This window comes from Eretmochelys imbricata, chromosome 4 (assembly GCF_965152235.1).
Source record: "Eretmochelys imbricata isolate rEreImb1 chromosome 4, rEreImb1.hap1, whole genome shotgun sequence".
In the NCBI taxonomy this organism is placed as follows: Eukaryota; Metazoa; Chordata; order Testudines; family Cheloniidae; genus Eretmochelys; species Eretmochelys imbricata.
In genome coordinates this window covers 122,307,766-122,332,822 of record NC_135575.1, presented here as the reverse complement: position 1 = coordinate 122,332,822, position 25,057 = coordinate 122,307,766, and the positions used below count along the sequence as shown (strand labels likewise).

Below are 25,057 nucleotides of genomic sequence, written 5' to 3'. Positions count from 1 at the left end.
TGCTTGTCGATCTCTGTCTAGGTGGACCAACTACTCCTGTGGATCCGGGTCCTATAAAACTAAGTGCTCTGTGGATTTCTGTCTTTGGATAATGTTTGCTTTCTAGCGGTCTACAATGCAATAAAAAACCTGCAGCACCCAGTCTCAGAAGCCAGATCAACTGACTCAGGGCCATGGGGCTTAGGCTGCAGGGCTAAAAATTGAAGTGTAGACATTCAGGCTCAGGATGCAGCCCAGGCTCTGAGACCCCCTCCCCTCATGGGGTCTCAGAGCCTGGGCTCCAGCCCAAACCTGAATGTCTACGCTGCAAGTTTTAGCCCCACAAGCGCAAGTCAGCCAATCGGGGCCAGCCATGGCCAGGCTGTGGGTCTTTTATTGCACTGTAGGCATACCTTAGGAGAGATTGCTGCAGATGCTCTGTTTTTATGAATCTCAGTTCTAGGGAATCTTTACTCTACATTTTTCATTTGGGGAGGAATGTGATCTTGTGAAGCATGTGCACTCATGAATTTAAGCCGGACTCATAGGTGAGCCTCTGCTTCAGGTGATTAACCCATTTCTAGTAATATCTGTCTCTAAGCACCCTGCTTTCCATTTCAGGAGAATCAAATTTTGCTGGGGGCTGCATGATGCTGTGAGATCCTGCTCTGAAGTTTGATCTGTTCAACTGAGAAATTCCAGTGTATTAGGGGAGTTAAAGCCGTGTTTCAATTCCTAGCATTCCTACAGTCTTCCTCTGCAATAACTGTCCCATTCAGAAAACAATAAACCAAGAGGCCATTTTAGAAAGGAATCAAGATTAATAAAAAATATTTTTTTCTTTCTTAAATATTGTATATTTCTTTTGCCGCTTATTAAATGTGTCTGTTGTCTAATTGCCTCCAAATTAAGGGCTAATCAAGAGGTGTACATCACAATGTCTCATAACAGTCACCGCCACCGAGTTTTATGATCTTGTAATACAAACAGACAACCCCCAATGTACTGCAAATGAAATAACATTATTGCATCACATCATCCATTTTTTTTGATGATTTTTTGTTGCTCTGGGAACCCAGAATAGCTAAATGGATTTTTATTATTTTTATTCAGCTGTAGACAGAGTCTGATATCAAATTTTGTGTTTCATCCTATAAAACAATAAGTCACTACAAATATCAAGAAATTTAAGATTCCACGGTTGGAAAGCCAAGAGAGTCTTCCTCCATGAAACAAAGTACCTCTGTCTAATGAGATAACAAAGATGGTTGCTAACTTGAACTCTCAGTTAAATGCTGTACTCTTGGTGTTATCGCTAGCACAGCATGGTACCTAGTCTATCCTTTAAAAGAATGTTTATTTTAAATAAAAATCCATCTTGAAATAATAATGGGCCTAATCAATAGGTGTTTTCACTGAGTAAAGACTGCAGATTTTGTGAAATGATAATAAATGTTCATTCCCACACTGCTCAAACCTGAAGACTTTTGAGTACCTAACAAAAAATACCAGGACAATGGCCAAATAATAAAATAAATACATAAACCAGCATAAAAAAGCCAGTAACCTGCCACCTGAACAATAATGAATTCATCTCCATAATCAAATGAAGACTAAAAGTGTCTTAGAGTTCTTAAAGGAATAAGTATTTGCTTACACAGCTTATGTGGTATCAGTTGTTCCTCAAGAACATATTTTTTATATTAAGGCCACTTCCATAGCTTCTTCATCTCCTCCCTAATACGTTATCGTGCGGACTCAATTCTTACTTATCATTTCTATCACAGCTGGATACTCTTAACCTGTGTGGCACTGTTTCAGTAATCAAACTCTAACATGTTCAACAGAGAAATTCCACATCATTTTGTTTTGTTTTCTTGGTAAGAAATTAGACTTGTGGATCAATTAATTGTCCTGGTTGCCTAGGTTACTCATTACTCCTCAGAGTAGATAATTAGGAATATATTTTAGAATGACTATTTTTTGGTGATTGTATTGACGCAAGCTGAACGCGCTCCCACATTGTTGCTATTTACCTACATCAGTTATAACCTTGATGTCTGAAACGCTCAGAAAAAACATGGGCTTTAAAAGCTAGAGACCCATCAGTGCATTGCTTCAAAAAAGGCTACTTTTCAAGAAATGATACATGTGAACAAATCTAGTTCTTAAAGTATATAAGGTTTACTTGCCTTTTAAACTTGTAGAGAATGAAGGCTCCAACTACAACTAGACAGATAACAAAGAGAACCACTATAGCCCAGTATCCACTGCCTCCTCCACTTCTCTGAGAGTCTGAAATGCAAGACATATATTTGAAGAGCTTAGTAAATCTGCTTTCAGACCAATCATCATCTTGGGTTTGCCTTATTATCGAATCTCTTAAATAAAAACCACTAGATTTTTATTTTTACCATCTCCTTGTCACTTCTTCGAATAGTACTCCTGGGGGAATTCTGTGCCAAAAATTCCAAAATTCTGCACCAAACAAATCCAAAATTCTGCATTTTTTATTTGTCAGAATAATTCAATATAATCACACCAGTTTCACTTATTTTGGTAATTTATTTAAACTACGATACCAAAAAAATCATCATAATTGTTCAGCATTTCCTAAATGCATGAAAGTTAAGTTACAAATACTTGCTAACCAAGACCCTGTCATCTAGTTATAATCCTGGATTTTCATTTAAATTGCATTACTTTTATTTTGGTTTTTGGTGTTCTGCAAAATGGAAGGTAGCTTTAAATTGCTCAGACTTTCACACAAGAAAGTCATAGGGTTTTGCTAATCATTGTCCTGCATTTTGTTTTAAATGGATAAGTAAAATAGATCCTGAGCTGTAATCTAACCCCATTGTTCCTCTCTGGCACAGGAAAAAAAGCAAGAAAGCACACAGACCTTCCTAGCTGAGGATTCCCTTACTGTCATTTACAATAAGGCTCCTTTACACCACTCTGGCAAGGTAAAGGAGCCTTAATTGACTAAGAATGGGAACAATTAACTAACAATGATAACATGATTCAGAGTAACAGCCGTGTTAGTCTGTATTCGCAAAAAGAAAAGGAGTACTTGTGGCACCTTAGAGACTAACCAGTTTATTTGAGCATGAGCTTTGAGCTTTGAGCTCATGCTCAAATAAACTGGTTAGTCTCTAAGGTGCCACAAGTACTCCTAATGATAACATGAGAAGCCTGCCTGTTTAGTTGTTACATTTCTACTCTGCCTCAGGGACGGAGCCTGCTTCACACAGCCCTATGCCTCCAAGCCTAGGACGCAGCAACAGGGACGAGAGGGAAAGAGTGAGTCTCTCTCACTCAGGTGCCCCGCCTCACCCCCTTATTGTCTCTCCATGGACCCAGGACTAGCCTCCCTCCCCCCACCCCACCACAGTGATCTGCTCTCTGATGCCAGCTGATCCCAGCAGACGCGCCAGCGCTACTGCAGAAGGGGTGTGTGAACCCCAGAGATTTCTTTGCTCCCCCATTTTTCTGCGGGGGAGCCAAGAAATCTGTGGAAGGTGTGAATTCTGCGCCCCGCGCAGGGCGCAGCATTCCCCCAGGAGTAAAATAGGCAGCACCATAAACTAATTTGTAGACCAACTTACAGATGCTGGAGAGAGGACAAATTTAAATGAAATAAATAAATAACTAAATAAATAATGTAATTATTTGCATGGATAGTGCCATTTTTCCAAGGATCTCCAAAGGTACTGTAGGCAATATTCAATCAGCCCTCACATTTCTCTATTATATATGATACATAAACATTACTATATTCATTTTACAGATGGGGAAACTGAGATAGAGCAAGGTCAATTGACTTGCACAGTTACACAGTGCCAGAGTCTAGAATGAAATTCAGGAATCCTCAGTTCTAGTCTCTGTTCTTCCCACCAGGGAATACTGGCTCTTAACACAAGTGATTTCTACGGTAACTTTCAGATTAGAAACTACAGTGATGAGTTTTATAGTGGAACCTAAGATATAGAGAGGATGTGCCTTATTTTGCCCTGGGAACTAACTTGGCAATATATAATTTATATCACTATTTATGACACATCTGAATAGAGCCCGATGTGCTTTGCTCTTTTGCTGGGTCAGTGTTGTACAGCAACAAACAGAACAGGTGTCATGAATGATGATGCACATGCACAAACAAAGAGGCTTTGACATTGTCAGGGAGGGCTTAAGTTGAAGCTGTCCTTGCTGTTAAAACACAGCCTTTTCATTGTATGCTCCCTTCATAAAATACCCACACACAAATGCAGAAAACTTTTCAGTCCTTGTCTCTACTTTTGTAGGTTGGATCTGTGGCTCCAAATTTACAGGCTGGCAAATTGGGGACTCTATCTGAGCATCCAAAACTGTGCTTTCAATTTGTGCCTGTATTAAGATGGCCAGTGTTTGATAATCTGTCTACTTTTTAGTGAAAAGGACAAAAGTGAGTGTGATACATGAGGGGCGGGGGAGGAGTAGCTCACTTTGACTGACACCCAGCCAGCCAGTGAGTTGTAAAATCCTTCTTGGTCTGTCCTCTGCTTGCTTTACCTGTAAAGGGTTAACAAGCCCACAGGTAAAAGAAAAGGAGTGGGCACCTGATCAAAAGAGCCAATAGGAAAGCAGAACTTTTTAAAATTCAGAAAGAAACTTTCCCTTTGTTTCAGACTAACACGGCTGTTGTTACTCTGAAACCTTTCTCTTTGTCTGTTCTCTCAGCTGTAGGGACACGGAGCAGTAATGCTGTAACCAGCTTTAAGCCAGGCATGATTACAGATTATCAATTCATACCTCGAACTTACTTATCTGGAGCCTCAGATATGTAAGTAAAATTAGAGAATGTCTAAAAAGACACGATTAGGGTTATTTCTTTTATTTCTTATTCGCTTATGGACTCCCCTGTGCTAACCCGAGATGCTTTTGTTTGCTTCTAACCCTTAAACTGAACCTCCAAGAAAGCTATTTTGGGTGCTTGATTTTTGGAATTGCTCTTTTAAAATCTAGCAAAAGCCTAAGTTCCAGATGTATTTTCTTTCGTTTTTAATAAAATTTACCTTTTTTAAGAACAGGACTGGATTCTGGTGTCCTAAGAGGTTTGTGCATATGCAGTTTGATTAGCTGGTGGCAACAGCTAATTTCCTTTGTTTTCTCTCTCACCTCTTCCCCGGAGGGTTGGGTGAAAGGGCTTGAGGGTACACCACGGGGAGGAATTCCCAAGTGCTCCTTCCTGGGTCCAAGGGGTTTTTTTGCATTTGGGTGTTGGCAGCGTTTACCAAGCCAAAGTCAGAGAGAAGCTGTAATCTTGGGAGTTTAATACAAGCCTGGAGTGGCAAGTATTAATTTTTAAAATCCTTGCAGGCTCCCACTTCCTGCACTCAGAGTGTTTTCAAGCTTCTAACAGGGTATCACAAACAAATAATGAAAAACTGTAAAATAAGCTGCTTTGATGGTACATTTTAAATTAACAAACAGCAGAAGAAACCAGTTAATGTAACACTTCTCTCAGAACTTTAATAGCAATCTATAGACTGGTTTTTTACCTGAATCAGAGCTGGCTAACGTCACTAAGACCCAATATCCTTCTCTCAGGAAAAAGCTGATGTTATGTGCATTCAAGGCCTGCTTTATAGCAGCTATTCTCTGAAAACATAAGAGAGATAATGTCACGCATCTTCCACATAGTTCAACTTTGAGAAATTCAATGCACTAAATTGAGAAACCTCTAAGTTCATTCAATATGGTGAGAAACCCAGAAGACATTTGTTGACCGTTTCAATTAGTTGTAAATTTTTAGGCAATTCTGGTTTTAAAAATCATTCGAATCTGTGCAACCCATCAATGTTGGAAAGTTACAAATGTTTATATCCAAATCTGTCTTCCCCTTATGGAGCTCTTTACTTTTTTCCACATTATGCGATAGACAACATTTCATTTACGGTTTCAGAGTAACAGCCGTGTTAGTCTGTATTCGCAAAAAGAAAAGGAGTACTTGTGGCACCTTAGAGACTAACCAGTTTATTTGAGCATGAGCTTTCGTGAGCTACAGCTCACTTCATCAGATACATACCGTGGAAACTGCCATTTACGGGAGCTATTGGGCCCACCTGAACTGTAACTTGCACAATGAATAATCTACATTGAAACCTGTCTCCAATATACATATTCTTCTAATGATACCAAAAGACAGGCCTCTCTGGAACTTTAGATTTCTTACACATGAAAAGTAACTGTTGCTTGATAATGCAGTGCATGTCACGCTTTACTTCACTTGCTTATCTCTAGGGCTGGCTGGCTGTTTGTAACATGTTTTTAAGAAGATTCTGTCAAAACAGTTATTTCCATCCACATAGAAACAGTTTCTCCTATTTTTCTAATGGGGACAAAGCATATTAAAATATGATCTCCCACATTTTTGTGGAACAGCACCGTTAAAAGTGCCACCACATCCCACCACTGTCAGACACATCGTCTGGTCCCCCTCTTTCTCTTGCTTGCATCTTCAACATAGGCAATTTTCCAGAGGATCAAGGCTAGTTTTATGGACTGTTCCTTAGTACAAGATACCGCTCCCCACAGGATGCCAAATTAAAAGTTTAAGAGAATCATAGAACTGCAAGAGACCTTGAGAGGTCATCTAGTCCAGTCCCCTGCACTCAAGGCAGGACTAAATATTATTTAGACCATCCCTGGTAGGTGTTTGTCCAACCTGCTCTTAAAAATCCCCAATGATGGAGATTCCACGGCCTCCCTAAGTTTGCCTTTATATCTATGAAACCTTTAAGAGAGGCTCTTTTTATATTACTGTGCTCGGTTTTGACAAGCCCTCACAGCCTATTAGGTAGAAAAGCCCCTGCTGTTTCTCTTATAGTATTTGCATGAATTTCACAAAGGGCCAAATTCTGATCCCCATACCCACACTCAGTCCATAAATGGTTTCATTGACTTAAATAGGACTCTTTGTGCACTCAGTGTAAAGGTAACATAATTTGGGCCTCAGTTAATTTTCAATAGAATTCTCCCAGAGAATTCTTAACTTTTTATCCCCAACTTAGTGACTTGGCCATATATTGTTTCCACTATTCTGTTCCAAGTCTGACATGAGGAATAGTTCTGACAGTTGTATCAACAGCAACTTGTAAAATAATGCAACCATTGCTGAAATATATTTACTCAGTCTCTCTCCAACAGAGTTCTGTACTTGAACCATACTTAACTGGAAACAACCAGCAATTCTCAAATCACATAAGCATTCCAGATCTAAAAGTAGTTCTTCCTAGTGCAATTCCTTTGAGACACAAGCAAGTGAGTAACACATAAGAACATAAGAATGGCCATACTGGGTCAGACCAAAGGTCCATCCAGCCCAGTATCCTGTCTGCAGACAGTGGCCAGTGCCAGGTGCCCCAGAGGGAGTGAACCTAACAGGTAATGACCAAATGATCTCTCTCCTGCCAGCCATCTCCACCCTCTGACAATCAGAGGCTAGGGACACCATTCCTTACCCATCCTGGCTAACAGCCATTAATGGACTTAACCTCCATGAATTTAGCTAGTTCTCTTTTGAAATGACATGGAGATCTGAAACTTTTATAGCGATATTAATTTCACTTACATTTCAGAGTACAGATATAAAGTAGAGTCCATAAGGGCTGCCCAGGTTAATAGGCAGACTCAGAGTGCATTCTCAGTACATGACAAAGCCTCACAAGAATGCCAGGGCACCAACTTTCAGAACTGGAGCTATCAGCAGAATAAATGTCCCGTTGTTGAAACATGAAAAGGGGGAAATACTGAAGATCTTGGAGGTTCTCCTCTCAGTTATACATCAAGAATGAATGATCCATAAACATGGGCGGTTTGTCACAAGTGATAAGTAAGAGTCCAGCCCAACACCCAATGAAGTCAATGGAGTCTTTCCATTGACTTCATTGGACACTGGATTAGGCCTTAGGGTGGTAAGTTTGCCATGGACGTTTTCTGGAAGGATATTTACTGAGTAACACAGATTTTGGTACAATCGTAGGTGTTATAAAAATTTGTGATCTCCTCTTTAAAAAGAACACTCCACACAGAAATGCACACACACCAGTAGCTTCAGTGGTCTGCCTTGCCTACATTAAGGTGGTGAAGATGTGGCTGCTAGCACCTATAGCTCCACTCCAAGTTCAACACAGGGTGTGTCAGTAGGGGTGTGCCCGGGGCGACACTGCCTTATACACCAGTAAGCAGCTCTAGGGCTGTGGTGGGGAAGCTGCATGCTGCACCTCTTCCCACTGTGGAGAAAAGGTTACCAGGGAACACACTCCTTCCAGTGTCCATGGAGGTGCTTTTTCTGCTCCTGGTATCTGTAAGCCCTTTTGTATGCCCCTCCCCCAGCTGAATGCTGACTGGACTCTGTCAGCAACATATAAGTATGATGAAAAATATATAGCTACTCTCAGATTTATCTTTTCAATCCTGACTTTGGCATCCCTTTTGTGCTCCAATAGCCACAAGTTAGCTCTCAGATGGGGACCTTTATGATACAAACTGTGCAATACTAAATTGCTTTCATTTTTATCCAGTCCTGATATTAGGAATTTCTCCAAATCATTAGCAGCTCAGTGTAGCCCTTCATGTCTTTCCTCTTGGAATATCCGGAAAGGTGGTTCAGATCTGACCATGAAAACACTGAGGCAGCATTGAATGCAACTGATGGTATTCTTCAAGCTCCCTGGAGGCAGACCACTAGCAATGGCTGAGATTTTAAGGGAGCTAATCTGAATAATTTAGGTATTTTTTTAAAAAAAGAAAACAAACAGCAGGACAAAAGGGTCTGCCTTAATCTGTTGTTTTTAATATTGAAGAGGTCCATTCCACATAAACTTGGAACAGAAAAAGATACAATTTCATCATAAATCAGCATCTCGTTCCTTAAAAGGAGCAAAGAAGTTAAGAGTTTCAAGGTGATGACACCCACCTGGCTGCAAGCCACAATTCACATAGGGCTTTGTAAGCTATCTATTAAAATACAGTGCTTCCTGGAAATTAACTGTCACTTCAGTCTTCCAGAACGTCACATTGAGATGGGAGGGGGAGCCTAAGGATGTTTTTTCTTGCATTAGTACCATTCTCAATCCTAATTTACCCAATTCTGAAAGTTAAAAGTTAAGTTTAAAGTCTCCTGCTCAAATACTCAGAAGTCACATCAAAATACTTTGAGATTTGCCTCTTTAAGCAATTCCATGAATGAGGTTTTTGTACCATGTTGCCCTGGGAGCTTGGGCCTGCCTACCAGTAGACACACTCTGGCTAGATGGATATTGTGGCCTATTCGCTGAACCTTATTATTTGTAACATATTCCCCTCCTGAACTAGTCTCTTAAAAACTAATGGTTTCTGAAATGATAACTCCTTTTAACTGATAATGCTTGAAACGCAAAACTGGTGCAGAGCTGAGACATTCATTTTATGGAAAAAAGGCATAATGTCATACATTATAAATCAGAGGTAGGGCCAGTGGACAAATTTTGATTTTCTACTGAACTAGGACCCCTTCCCACTGAGCATATTTCACTTGGAAATGGGAGATAGGGGAAAGTCTCACATTTGAGCTTTGTCCTTTTGCACTTAAACTCTTTGCTCCTGTTGCCTCAGTACCTGAATAAGCTTCCTGACCATTAGGACAGAAACCACCTGCTCTTCATGTAATAGGCCAAATCCTAAAGTCTTGAGTCAGTAGGATCTGAGGTCTAATGTATTTTTTAAGTCAGTGAGGAGGATGCCTCTCCTCTAATCAAAAATGTTAATGTTCTAAATATGTGGTTTCCACAGGTTTGTACTCCTGATTAGAGAATTTTAATCTACTGGATCATTATAAACCAATATGTTATCACTTTAGTTGCAGATGTAACAACAGACAAATATTAGCCATCCCTGAGAAATATTTTGATACCAGTTGGAGCTGGCTTGTGCAAATGGCCACAGCTCAGAGCTGGTATGGAGACACCCTGGAGGAGCTTGGAGAGGAATGCAGGGACTGCAGCATATTCCCCACTGCATGCCATCCCACATTATGGGCTGGACTAGAGTAGGAGGCAAGACCATGGCCTGCTCTCTTCCTGTTGCCTTTGGGGTAGATTCCATCCCAGGGTGCACAGGGAAGGAGCAGGCACTGCACTCTACTAAAGACAAGGACCGCAATTGCTGCTAGCTCTTTCATAGGTCATGCCAAGAATAAGTAGGGTGGATGACACTGAGGTGTGTAAGGCCCAACAATGATGCCAGTAGGAGTATTGCCACTGATTTCAATGGGATGAAGATTTGGCCCTAATCAGACACAGATTGGTCTGGCTACCTTATCACTAGTTACACTTCTCTTCCGCTTTGGCTGGTTTGCTGGAAGCAGCACAAGCAAATCAGCAGTTGTGGGCAGACCAGGTTTCACCACAGTCACCAGTGTTTCTTCAGGGATATTAGTTTCCTGCAGAGACAAAGACATGCAAAGATTTACAGGCCTGTATGCTATACTAACTTTATACTGTCAGTATTATACAAAAAATAAATAAAATATGTAGCTACTTTCACATATGGTCTTCTGGATCTGGTCTTTGGTGTTAAGATTTTTAATATGTAGAGAGAATTCTATGGAAGTCACTGGAAGCCAGAAAGCGGCACATAACCTTACATTAATTAGCAGAGATTTGAAAAGCTCTTTGAAAATTAGAAGTGTTATCACACATATCATATCAAAGAGCTCTAATGGTATCATGGGAAAGAGTGAACTGAAGCCAAAGTGGTTTGCAGGTTTACCACAACTGTGCAGTGAGCATGTAATCTTCCAAGATAAAATGTTTAAAAAGCGCCTAAGTGTCTTAGAAGTACAAGTTCCATTTTCAAAAGTGACTTAGACACTTAGGTGCCCAAGTCGTATTGAAATTCAGTAGGACTTTGGCTTCTAAATGCCACCATCACTTTTGAAAATGTTACCATTCGTCACAAATTCTTCTGTTGTGTGATATATATCTAGGACGGCTGTTGTGAGAATTTAATGAAAAGAACTGGTCAAATCTCATAGTCCTTAGGTCAAATGAACAGTCTCTGAAATCCATATAATTGTATCTAACTTTTTGTATATGATTTTTTAAAAGTTAAGATGTAGAGCCAATTTGATTCGGGGGTGGGGGGGAGGAAGAAGGGAAGACACTAATCAGGCAGATGTACATTATGAAATGGGTAGAAGTTGATGTGTGATAGAGTGAGTTCCATTAATCTGGCATTTAGTAGGTGTTGGGGTTATAAACTGGGGTGAAACAGGTGTAAAACAGAAGGTCAGAATCCTGATCTTGTTTATACTGGTGCAAATTCATTGTAAGGCCACTAATTTCACTGGGGGCCCTTTGACAATATGGCTCTGTGTTTCCTTGGTGATAACTATTTCTATAAATATTTACTTCTGGGGTCATAACTTACTGATATGCTCCACGACAGAATTCAATATGTGCTTATCTCTGGCAGTGTGTGCATCTGAATATTATCACTCAAGTGCTCCCTACCTTAACAGCATTACTCTTTATCCATGTTACAGTGCTGGTATGTGAAGCTTGACTTAAGTAACCTACAGGACAATTCAGCATTCAAATCTGACCAGTGCTTAATTTGTAATGAAAGAGGTGCCAGGGCTCAAGTAGGTGCCGAGACTCAAGCAATTTTTTTATGTTCATAACTGATGTGGCAAGCCCAGAGGTACCGGGGCTATGAACTGCTAAGCCTAGAGGTGCTGGGACTGAGCCCTAGCAAGCTCTAGCATAAATGAAGCCCTGAATCTGAATCTATGTCTTATTCATACCTGCAATCTACATAAAGTGGCTGCAGCAAATTAATTCCTTACATATTTTCTGTAATTTTCAGAGTTACACATGCAAAGCTGTAAATTATTTAAAAAAAACAAACAATCAATCAAAGACTAAGTGTTGTATATTATAGTACCCTTTGTGTAACCCCTAACTACATCACATTCATGTTACATTTTTTTCCCCCAAGGTCAACAGTATTGGCTAATATTTCCACCTGGCCCCAAAATCCCTGACAGGAGCATTTATTGTTAATTCCCAATTAGCCTGTGTTGGAAAGAAACTGACAGTATTGCAATAATGTAATCTATGGCCTGTATACACAAGTGACACTGGTCTCAAACTGCTTCTAAATGTCACTCATGGGGATAGTTTTATTGTTCTGCTCTGCCTAGTTTTTTCTAAATGGGGAGGCATTAACTTAACCTTCAACTTTATGACTGGAGAAGGAGCAGTTTACGAGCAAACTGAGAGAGCACCTTTGCAAGAAGTCGTGTTACTACCAGGCCTATGTCTTCCCTCCACTCTGGTATGTTGGGGTTGTACATGTCCAGATGTTTAGTAAACTTTAGAGAAAGGACTTGAAAATGATCTGGAAACAGGAAAAGAAACATTTTTGAATAATTCAAAGAGAATTGGGGAAAAACAGTTTTGTAGAAAATAGTAACTCTGGAAAAAAGGTCTGTTAGCGTTATTAATTATTATTATTTGTATTTTTAGAAGCTCTTACAAGACCCATTTGCAGGCCAGGACCCCATTGTGCTAGGTGCTGTACTAAAAAAGAAGAAAACACAGTTCAGGCTCCAAGGAGTTTACAATCTAACATTATTTCCCTCACATTATTCGATACCATGGACCAATACCAGATTTTTGTATTTTCCCCACTTTCCCAGCATCTTATGTCTAAATATTTCTAGCCACCAATCAAAGGCAACATGGAAAATGTTAAGTTAAATTTCATATACTCCATGGATAATTATCTTTCTGGTCATTTTTCATTAAGATATCACACCACACATAAAGCTGTGGTTTCTTTTATTTTTAATGGGCATGATTCTATGGACTTGATTCTTACTTAAACATAAACAACTGGTTCTTGCCCATTGCATGCTCCTTTTTTCATGCAAAATAAATACTTCTTTATGTTTTCTATAGTCTAGCTGTGAAAACATGAATAGAAATGGTATGGCAATGGCTAACTACTGCATTGTTTAAAAGAATAAATAAGCTACACTCCCAACATTTCTATGAATGTAATCCAAAAATAACTGAAATACTAGAAATGGACAGTTCCTTAGTAAACAGGACTTTATTTTTTCCTTTCTCCTTACAGGCTCCTTGGAAGCATACCTGAAGAACCTAATGCAAAGCAGAGAAAGAGATCCTGTGGAATGCATGAATGATCCAAACATGATCTCTTGGGCAGTTTAGACAGAACCATATTTTTATATTTATTTTTTCTAAGGATTTCTTTATTTTCCTCAACCCCAATGCCCCGTTGGTCTTTGACTCAGGATTTGCCAATACTAACAGCAGCTGCAGTAGTGAAAAGTAAGAAGCATGATAGGCTTACAAGCCATGCTAATGGGGTTATATTTTTAAAGCTTTCTAAAAAGCTGACGGGTTTATAAATGGTATCACAGGTATTCATAAAATCCATTTGTTCCAGGGCAAGAGGTTTACAAACACTCTATTTAGCTTGAATCCTGGTGTTACCATTATGTTATATTAAAAAGCATATTACAAGCAAAAAGGGCAGAGTCTGCTTGGAATATTAGGACAATAGCTAAGTATGTGTCCCCAGGATATATGAAGGCTTTTAGCTCTCCATATTTGCAAGCCTTAGCAAAGTAAGACTTGTTAGATATCCCTGATACCCAGATTTGACAGCAGATATACAAGTTGAAATATTTCCTCTTCCTTCTTACATTTTCATGGTACATCAGGCCTCGTCAGCACATTACAAGGCACAGTAAAATACATTGTGATACAATGCAGCACATTAGCTAAAAAGTCATTTGACATTTTTCAGCAGCTCTTTCTAATCCAAACTCCTAGAGAAATGCCCAAATCATTAAGCAAAAAGATGTTATCACAACAAGCAAATTCTTTCATGTTTTTTATTATAAAAGTATGTGCCCCACTGAACTTCTTTTCCCTCACATTATTCGTTCTGTAGTAAGATCAACAGAATGACTAAAAATATTATAAAAACATACAAGTTCTATAGCATTCTACAGATATGGCCCAAAGTGCTGCTTTAACACAACTGTTATCTGTAGTGCTTTGGAATAACATGGTAGCATTTTCTATAAGGGATTCAGGTCAAATTCTTCCTTAGCCTTTCTCTGTCCATTTCAATGGAGTTTCACTACAGATCAGTTTAGTGTATTAAGTTTAGAAGTTTAACATGGCATTGGATAAAATTTCACAGTAGGATCTGGTCTCTAAGGGCAATTGTAAAGTACATGCAATGGACCGAAAAAAAAAATACAACGAGGGAGTAAAATTATCTCACCAAAAACTCGGACAATCTTGGAATCCTGCAGCATGGAGTTCCCACAGGAGGCCTGCACTGTAACTCTCACCTCACCTGTCTCAGCAAATCTTGTCACCAAAAAACTGTCCAAAGTGAGAAGTGGCTAAAAAAGAAGGAAAATTAAAAAAAAGAATGTTACGAAGAATTATGAAAGAAGTTTTAGTGTGTGAAGGACTAGTGATGGAAATATATTGGAACGATCAAATAACAGATTGATTTTTTTCTGTGATTTTAATCAGTGGTTAACCACGTCAGCGAATTCCAATTTTCTACCACCAGGTATGCTTGCCCTATGTTGGATACTTGAAAACTAAAATAGTCCTTCATTCAGAAAATGCATATAAAATATACTTAAACAGTGTTCAAAATCTAGTGTTTGACTTTAGAGTTACAAAGTTTAGGGACACACATTTTTAAAGACTGAGCAAATCCTCCTTCTAATATAACTGACAGACTATTAGGGTTTGATCCAAAGCCCACTGAAATGACTGTAAAGACTCCCATTGACATCACTGGGCTCTGGGTCAGGCCTTCAGTGCATAGGCCTTTCCCCTCTACACACCTGAGTTCAGACTCTTTCATCAGTTACAATTAAATTAATTTTGTGGCCTGACTTTAGTGCCCGATCCATACAGGTGCGCTATTGCACTTCTGCAATTCCTAAAGATGTCAAAAGGGATCTGAGGTGCTCTGTACCGTGCAGAATTAGGTGCTTAGTCCATATTTGTGCACATCACAGATCCACCACACAGTATCACCTGATTTGCATTCCAGGCTCAAGACCAACCCAAGACTAAAATAATGGACTGGTACATGGTGCTTGTCTGAACTATTCCTCCCTCAGGCAGTAATCTTAGTCTCTCTCTTATGAGCACTATATTGCGCTCATACATTTAAAAATAATAATTTTGAAAGATAATTAGCCCAAATGAACAGAAAAGAATAATCCTGTCCCAGTAGAAATATTTAGATTTGTAATGTTTTATGATCCATGTATCTAACCTATCTACCCACCTACGACCATAATTATGGTGTATGAGCACCTTTTTTGTCTTTTTCCTTTTTAGACTTAACTTCATCCCTCTATAACAAACTGTAAAGAATATAACATCACAGAAACGGCCTTAGTCAGCAATATATATTTCTGTGCAGTATTTCAATTCCCATCTCTGCTAATGATCACATAAATAGAAGCTCTCATAATTCACTGATGCCACAATCCCAAATGCATTACATCACAGTTTCCTTAAAGGTGGTGAATTGCAATATAATTAAAAAATGAGGAGTACTCTGGCACCTTAGAGACTAACAAATTTATCTGGGCATAAGCTTTCGTGGGCTAAAACCCACTTAGAAATTTGTTAGTCTCTAAGGTGCCACAAGTACTCCTTGTTTTTTTTGCTGATACAGACTAACACAGCTACCACTCTGAAACCTGCAATATAATTGTGACTCCACTAAAGGACATGATCTGGAGAAGTAGCCTGATTCTAAATGAGAAATTTCCATTTATACATAAGTAACAATAATGGACACCACAGAGGTTGTGCTAAATGAGGCCCTTATCCTCTGAAGTTTGTTGGCACTGTAATAAAGAAAAACGAACGCTGAAGCATATGCTATGGGACTGTCCAACAGTCAGGCAGATCCTCAGCTGAGAATTATACCTTAGGTTATGTACCTACTATGCTGGGTTTAACTCCACCACCAAGACTTTGGTTCTTGAAGGCTGCAATGATTATCAAGTATGTGATTTTACAAAAATGGAGGAGTAGGTTTATGCCCAAAATAGAGCACTGGTATTTGAACCTGACTGAGTAAGCAGCGAAAGAAAGAACAGCCTATTGATGTGGAGAGCAATGATATGAATTAAAAAAAAACTGGACTCTGTTTCTTGATACATTTGGATAAGGGATTCTGAGATGGCTCAAATAATGCCAGACTTCTGTTATACCTGAGGTCTCCTCCTCCTCTTTTCTGCTTATTTGTATGTGTCTTTTTATGATTGATGATGATGATTGATGATTATTACCATGACCCTAACATCTTATGCCTGTGTTATTGTCTGATTTTTCAGCTTTGACAAACAATAAAGGTGCTTAAATTAAAGGTGCTATGGGATATCCTGTGAAATGTGTGGTACCTGATAACATATGCAAACTGCAAGTCATTTATATTTTTGTATTTTTGTTTGTTTATGAAAATTAAAAAAATGAATCACAAAAATAGCAATAATGGGGAAAGGAACAATAAAGAAAATTCATGATCATTTAATGGGGTTTAAATAACATTTAATAGATGGTATAACAGAGTGTTTGAAACAGAATCATAGAATATCAGGGTTGGAAGGGACCTCAGGAGGTCATCTAGTCCAACCCCCTGCTCAAAGCAGGACCAATCCCCAATTTTGCCCCAGATCCCTAAATGGGCCCCTAAAGGATTGAACTCACAACCCTGGGTTTAGCAGGCCAATGCTCAAACCACTGAGCTATCCCTCCCCCCTAGCTATTCTGCAAAATGTCATGTATACTAGGAGAGTATTTTCCCAAAAGGAATAGGACTTAGACATAATCCTTACTGAAGAGAGGCTGGAAAAAAATCTCCAGTGAAATCTTGTGTGTACCTGAAGATTGTTTCCTATCCACCAGTAGAAGACTGTCAAGTTAGGGTTCTTGGGCAATACGATGGCTGTCAAATTCATCTCCTGGTTTCTCCCAATGACTGGAACCACTTCTAGATGTAAAGCCTGCAGTGGAGCTGAATAGAGTTCCAAAAAGGCCATTAATCAAGAATCCATCAATTTATTGAATGCCTCTGCTTTTTCTCTTGTTCAGCAATTCTGCAGCAGTCTCACCTGCACAGAACAAGGTCCTGAATTTACTTTTCTCCCTCCTGTTTTCTGCATACATCAATGAAAAGAGCTGAAGGTATTTCATGGACATTTTAATTAAACAAAGGAGGTCACAAATAAAAATCCAGAACAATGTGATTTATTGGTGCACCTGCATGAGTCTTTCTTGTGCAAGTCTGACATAGAAGATCATAAGTAAATTTAGCCCAATTGAAAAAAAAAGACGGAAAAGGAAAGTAATCAAAGATAAAATTGATGGAAATTCTACCAGGCCTCTGATATTTTTAAGGCAAAATCTGAGAAGAATGATGCTGACTGTTCATTTTCATTACGAAGTATCAGCAGTCAGGCTAATATTCAGCATAATATCCAATTAATACATACTTTAAAAATCTGTCTATTAGAAGCTAATTGGTTTTCAAATTTAAATGTATAACTTCTGTACATTAAACACGTGCTCTTAGAGTAAGTTTGTTCCTTTCTGAAGTTTTACCTTGTGAGGCTATACCTGCAGCTATAAGTATTTGCAGGCAGAGTACAAAAACTGCATCACTTTAAAATCTCTGTATCGGGTTTTTACTAGTCTCATTGTATTTGGGTCCATAAAAATATTTACTAAAATAATATTATTGAAAGAAAATCTTTATAGGAGGCATGAGTTATATTTGTTTCAGAAAAGCACTCAAAGCTTGGAGGCTTTTAACACTTATTTTTTTACTTATATTGCACCTTCCATTTCAGAAACCCAAAGTGCTTTACAAACGTCATGTAAGTCATTATATATAACAAATCCATCTTATAATTTCTCTCTGTACTCTAAACATCTCTTTGTCATTCAGAGCAATTAGCCTCAATCCAGGCATCACTGTGAGCCTTTCCTTACCCTCCTTGCACTAATTACATCACTGCCCATTCACGTCCAATTCACACTCACTGTGGGTATGCCTACACTGTAGCTGGGAGGATGCCTACCACCTGGGAGTAGTAGCATGTGCAGACAGTGTCACGGGCTGGCTCGCAAGTATAAGTCTGCCTGACTCCCTGGATCCATACTCAGGAGGCTAGCGCATGCCAAACCATCCACACTCATTTTTAGAGCACTAGCTCAAGCAAAGCTGGTACGTCTGTATACCCAGGCTGGGAGGCACACTTCCAGCTGCAGCATAGACATACTCTGAGAGATCTCTCCTCCCTGAGAGCAGGTGGCCCATATAGCATACACCTACCTCTCTCCACTTCGCAGAGGCCAGATTGTGTGCAATTTTGTTTGAACACAAGAGTTTCTGTTTTTATTAAACTCTCTCTCAAATGACTCTAAAACCAAGTTAGTGTGTTCAACATACTGTGATCTTAAGTGAATGGAATTTCTTCAATAGTTGTTTTAAGAAGCTGAATTAAAGCACTCCCCTAGCTGCTGAATATCTTGAGGAAAATTCAGGAATGGTAGTAAAATCTCTTAAACTTGGAACAAACCCTTTTTGACTATGTGGATTAAAGCTGTCCGGATCCTCTACAAAAGGAAGACAGAAACTACTTAATTTTGAAATATTTTTTTTGGGGGGGAGGGCATCTATAAAATGTCTGGATTATTCAGATTAGCAAACAGGATCACGGTCTTGATTTTTGCTTGTAACTACATGTTATTTCCGCTTTCCCAGAGAAAAGTGCCCCTCTGAGCTATGGTTTCACTCTTAGAGAAGGTGGAATTAGCTAATTATTAGTAATTGTGAGTTCTTTTGATTGTCTGAGTCACAGCATCCTGGAATGAATTGGAAGAAGATGGTGCGTATTTTGGGATCACACCTCTGAACAGACAGAATGAGAAACAATTACTGATTAGTTGGTTTGCAAGACTTTTGTTTGTCCAGACTATAATTTTTGTGGGTTTAGTTTTAAAAATATACCTGGTGCCCAATACTAACTCACTCACAAAAACAAATCCCTTTCACATCCACTGTAGAGAAGCAACAAAACACAGATCCACGTCGTTCAGCAATTCCCTTTATTCTGGTCCAACTTGCTTTTTAAAAGAACTGAGGCTTGCTCTAGCTTCTGGTAAAGTTTACTAGGCTGCTGCAGCAGCATCTTATCCTCTGGATCAAAGAACCATAATATTGGTTCATCCTACTATGAAAAGTTTCTTTAAAGATCTGGTGCATATCTGTCCTGCAGTTTGGGACTTTTCCTATTCATGGGGCTTGAGTTTAGTACTGACAAGTTTAATGAACTCTGTCTTTTCCCTCTGTCCCTCAAAACTACATTCCTACTGACTGTTACATCAGGTAAAAAGAATTTTGAGATACTGGGGTTTATGGCTTATTCCACTTTCATGATATTCCACGGGATAAGGTGTTTCTGAGCCCACAACCTAAATTCCTCCACAATTTCCAGATTCCATTTTAATTAGTCCTGGTCATCGTCCTCAAACCTCACAATTTATCAGGCCTGCATAAATCAGATGTAAAGTATCTACTCACCCTGAACGAGACAAAATACTTTCATAAGACTCCAAGGTTGTCTGTGACATTGGGTAAAAGTCCAATGGGAATACCGAGGAAGATACGAGGGGGGATGGGACTCAAAATCAGTTTAGAGATTATCCTAGTGGATCGACCTTTGTACTCAATCCTAATCAAATGAGTGTTCCAATACCAGATTAGATATAGCATTAATTTTATGCTTGAGAAATATACCTCCCCCGCTGCCATTTGTAAATCCACCACATGAAACTCCATTTACATCCTTCACTCATCACTCATCTCATGATATAGGGGCCAAATCACAGGGACTTTTTGGGAAGGCAATCCTTCAGCCCTCCTTCAGGGCATCTTACTGCTTGTCAGCCTCCCAAGAGTGCGACAATTCTCAAGGGAGAAAGTTTGCAGCATATATTGCTTCTACAGATCCATACTCACCCACTCTCCTTCCCTGCTTCTGTTTATCAAATCTACCAGCTTGGCATCTAAGCACCTGACAATTAATAAATTAAAGCTGAGAACACTATGCTGTAAGGAAATGTTACTATCACAAATTTTTTAAAAAAACAGATAACGAAACTGAGGCACAGAGGTTATGGTCCTAATCCTGCTTCCTGTGCTTTTAATGGGAATTTTGCAATTAATCTGAATGGACACAAGATAGGGCCCTAACTGGTCACACAGTCAGTCGGGGCAGAGGAAGGAATAGAACCCAGATCTCTTTACTCCCATCATTTGCTAGACAATGCTGCATCTCAAAGACTCTGGCTAACAGAAGGGAAATATGGGTAGCTGGAGCCACTGTCCATTTCCTGTAGACTTGCACTAAACATTCCAATCTCTGCAGAGGCTCCAACGTTTACTGCTTTCTACTTGGTTTCAGGATTCATGATGGAGCCCACCCATCCCACTCCCCAAAGCCTTAAGCTAGGACTTGGAGAACACAAGAGAAGTAACTTGCCTTTTTTTGATTTGTTTCTGGAGTTCTATTTGACCTATCTAAGAACAGGAGAAGCAACAGCTGTTATGAGTTCTGAAAGGAGAGGAAAATGCAGTTCCAGCAGTGAGCTACCTGTTTTATTTCAATTATGAATTGACTGAGGTACATTAAACCTCTGATGGAGCATGCTATTCCTTGTGTACTGCTGTTTCTTTTCTTTGAATTCTAGTTGATGGTTTTTATTTTGGTTTTAATTAAAAGAAAAATAAATGGTCTATTTCATGTGGTACTGCACATTCTCACTGCAATATACAGTTAAGTCAATATATACTGGAGCCAACATTTTTAAATTTGGGTAGCTAAAATTAGGCAACTAAATCTAGATTCAGGCATCTTAACTAATGATCTGATTTTCAGAAATGGGGAACACCTACTGCTCCCACTAATCTGAGACTTCTGAAAATAAGGGAAGAGAAGACATCATCTCTACACCTCTGAAAATCAGGTCACTTACTTAAGTATCTGTATATGTATTTACATGGCTAAATTTAACCACCCAAGATTGAAAATGGTACCTGAAACCGTAGAGGGAATTAGTGTCACAACTGGGATTACAACACAGATACCCCTACTCCTGCCTTATATGCTCCTGCTATCTAATCACTAGATCATGCTTCCCTTTAAAGTAAGGTCTCCCTTTGATTGGTAATACCTTCCCCCATTTACAATTATCTGCATTAACCATGTGCAGCAGGTGCATTACTGCATGAGCACATTCAAAGAAATGTATTTTGGTGATAATATCCTCAATATAATTTCTTCTGGAAATCACTGCCCCGTAGCTGTTATCGACTTGTGGTAAAGTTGCAAAAGTGAAACCAGAGAAAAACAAAACAGCACAACTTACAATTAACTTGAACAAACACCACTGCCTCCTCATGCCCGGCAACATTCTCAGCCCTGACTGAGACACGGTAAATCCCAGGGTTCTCATAACGGTGCCGAATAGGTTCCCCTGTCATTGTGAGGTTCACGTATATTGCCTTAAAGCCATCTCCAAGGTCCACCTGGTACTTGGTGTTTAGAATATCTCCCTAGCAGAAGAAATAAATCAGAGATGTTTTGAATAGCCAAGATTCAAAGAAACAGGACACATTATTATTACTTATTTGTGTATGGTAGTGCCTAGGAGCCCCAGCCATGGATCAAGGCCCCATTGTTGTAAGTGTTGTACAAACACAGAACAGAAAGACAATCCCTACTCCAAACAGTTTAGGACAAGTGGTGATGTGGGGTGGGAGGGATAGCTCGGTGGTTTGAGCACTGGCCTGCTAAACCCAGGGTTGTGAGTTCAATTCTTGAGAGGGCCATTTAGGGATCTGGGGCAAAAATTGGGGATTGGTCCTGCTTTGAGCAAGAGGTTAGACTAGATGACCTCCTGAGGTCCCTTCCAACCCTGATATTCTATGATTCTGTGTGTGTCTATATTAATATTCCCTCATCTGTAACACAGATCCAGTTTAATGAGGATAAAATATTCCAGATTAGTCAACAGATTGTAACTGCATTATGCTACACTGACCACGCCTCTGGATATGACCAACATGATTTGCAGAGCCATCCCAATCTATAAGTATTCTTTGACTTTATCTAGGACTCTTAAGCCCCTTCCACTGTGCTAGCAAAAACCCAGTTGACATAGCATATGCGTTAGCACAGTATTACTATGGCTAGCATAGCATTTATACCACCTTAGCCATCTGCTATAATTTATTATTCATTATAGCTCTGCCAAGTGCTCATGAAAATGACACTGTCTTTCTAAAGTCAGGCCTAAAGTATTGGGATGATGAAGATTGTCTTCAATGTGCAACTTCATTAAAACAAAAAACATAACCACTTATGACTTTACATTGTCACTAGGCTACACACCATGGATATTCCTGACAGTGAGTACAGAACTCAGATTCTCCCATCTGGACAGAGCCACATGACTGGAGCTAAAGGAGACACTCCATTAGCAGTACATTGCCTAGGACATGCATTGTAACAGTTCTGATTGCATCCAGGAAAGGCAGTCATGCAGCTACTCACCTGACAGTGCATTACAATAATTATATTACTACAAAAGGATTTCAGCCAATCACAGCATTGAAAAATCACGTGTTATCGCCTCCCAAATGACCCTGAAATCTTTATATGTTCAGTTTCATTATTCCATTTCCACACTCGCCACTGTCTGAAAAAGTCATACTTCAAAACCTCATCCCAAAACATGATGTTAACAGAAGATCAAAGGAGGCAACAGCAGACAAGAACTTTCAGATCTTTGCATTACAAAGGAAAGGAAAACATTTTTTTTAAGTGCTGCTGTTTGGATGAATTTTCTTCTGTCTTGTCAGATAAAAGGAAAAAATGTTCACAAGGTGAGAGAATGCTCACAATGAAGATCCTGCATAGTTCTCAAATGCCTCAACTCCAGAATGCATCACCCACAAGGAGTTTATTGCCTTGTACACTCCTCTGCTGTGAACATTTTCTTCAAATCACCATTTTCTTTGGATACAGATGGGTGGAATTTAGTAGAGGAGACAATACCTTATTAAAAGTTTAAAGCAAAGGAGATTCCTCAGCTGTGTCCTTGTAAGTGCAATTCACTTAGGTGACACTAAAGTGGAAATACTGCTTGTTTGCTTTCTTATGCTAGCAAAGCACCTACATACTATCTCCAGGGGGGTATAGGAGTAAGGTGTTATGTTGTAAACCAGATCTGAGTTTTAATGAATGTTTTGTTCTCACAATGCCCTTCCTACTATAATACTATTTAAGGACCCTGATGTTTTCAAAGCACTGATTTCATTCTCTAAAATAGGAAGATATTAATGGTTTGATAACAAAAGAGGAACACAGGAAAAATACAGCTAAATTAAATGGAACTTGGACACATCTACATAGTTCTTCTGCGAACAGTGGATTTTCTTGACATTGTTTATTCATGCATTTTGTGGACTGAGCGAGCAGAGCTTGGGACAGCTTATTTTCTTCTTCTTGTTGTTAATAATATTACTAGATATAAACTCAGTAATGTATCACTCAGATGAACACAGTGTGAGCCAAAGCCTCTTGCTCCTGTGAAACTAATAACCGGTATTCACATACAGCAATAAACTAATATTGTGTGACAGATAGATATAATACTACATCTCTTTGGTGTTAGTGGATCTATCCCGTAAGCTCACTAATTGTCAGAAGATCTAATTGGTCCCTTGTGTAAAACCTGCCTTTCTGTTTCTAACTAATATTATGGATTTATTGATTCTCAGCCATAGGGGGCAGTAAATTGTTAGGTTTCTTGTAAAGGAGACTTATAGTTCAGAGTATTATGCATAGCTATCACTAATAGAGAGAGAGAGAGAGAGAGAATACCATTTGTGATCTTTGAGCATCTTTGCATGTCTTAGGTGTTCTACCAGTTGACAGAGAAACACATTCAAGTCTCAGAATTCCTACTCTGACAAAAATCATATTTTTAGATGCCCCATCACAATCAACAGAAATGATGAATCACTGAGCTCTCAGATTATAGTCAAGTGCTGTTTCTTTACTAATAATGAAATGATGACAGCACAGAGAATTAGGAAAAGAAATGGAGATATATCTGACCTTACTATAGCTAAGGCCAATACCTACTTAGAGCCAGATTCTGCCACATATTAAGTAGTAACTTACTCTGCAAGTATCCCCAATTCAGGCCTGCTGAAATGCATGAATTTCCTTCAGACTCTTTGAAATCAATGGGATTAGTGACAAAGTAAAGTAGTACTCAACCAGAGAAAGTATGGCAGAATCTGGCAGTTAATGAGTAAGTGTTAAGAACCACAAACTTACAGATCAGACTGTTCCATCCTACAGATCAGACTGTTACAGTGTGGTTATGCCTTTAAGGTATTGCCTCTTTTAGGCAACACAGGGAAACTTATCAATAAGGACTATACATAGTAGATGTGATTATCCTTTACTACCTGGTGATTTTATTTTATGTTTTACCTGATTACCAACAAGATGTGATTCACTTTTTTGATAGGCGAGACTAAAAGAGCTCAGAGCCAGATTTTCAAGTGCTCAGTACCCACAATTGGGGCCAGGTGGTCAAAAAAGAGATAGGAGCTCCCATTTTAGGCACTGAAACAAAGTCCAGATTTTCAAAGCTGGAACTAGCAGCTTCCACTGTAACACTGTGGGTGCTGTACCTTTTTGAAAATCTGGGATATGATGGCTAATCCCCCCATCTGTGGGTAGGAATGAATCTGGGGCGCAGGTTGTATCAACAGCCTTGCTGAAATGCATGAATTTACTTCAGGCTCTTTGGCTTCATCATCCCTCCATGCCTTTACTGAGGTTGAACATTTTATCTGTATTAATGTTGTCTCTACTCCATTT

General features: G+C 39.2%; 1 protein-coding gene across 1 annotated transcript in view; it reads right to left on the bottom strand.

The window, feature by feature from the left end:
• SORCS2 (sortilin related VPS10 domain containing receptor 2) overlaps positions 1-25,057 on the bottom strand; it is an 838,677-nt gene that overhangs the window by 5,584 nt on the left and 808,036 nt on the right. The window contains exons 19-25 of the mRNA XM_077814654.1: positions 21,525-21,711; positions 16,973-17,106; positions 14,329-14,452; positions 12,290-12,402; positions 10,316-10,441; positions 5,520-5,619; positions 2,172-2,274 (exon numbers count right to left, since the gene is read on the bottom strand). Coding sequence (XP_077670780.1) covers positions 2,172-2,274; positions 5,520-5,619; positions 10,316-10,441; positions 12,290-12,402; positions 14,329-14,452; positions 16,973-17,106; positions 21,525-21,711 — 887 coding nt within the window. The remainder of the gene's footprint in view (positions 1-2,171; positions 2,275-5,519; positions 5,620-10,315; positions 10,442-12,289; positions 12,403-14,328; positions 14,453-16,972; positions 17,107-21,524; positions 21,712-25,057) is intronic.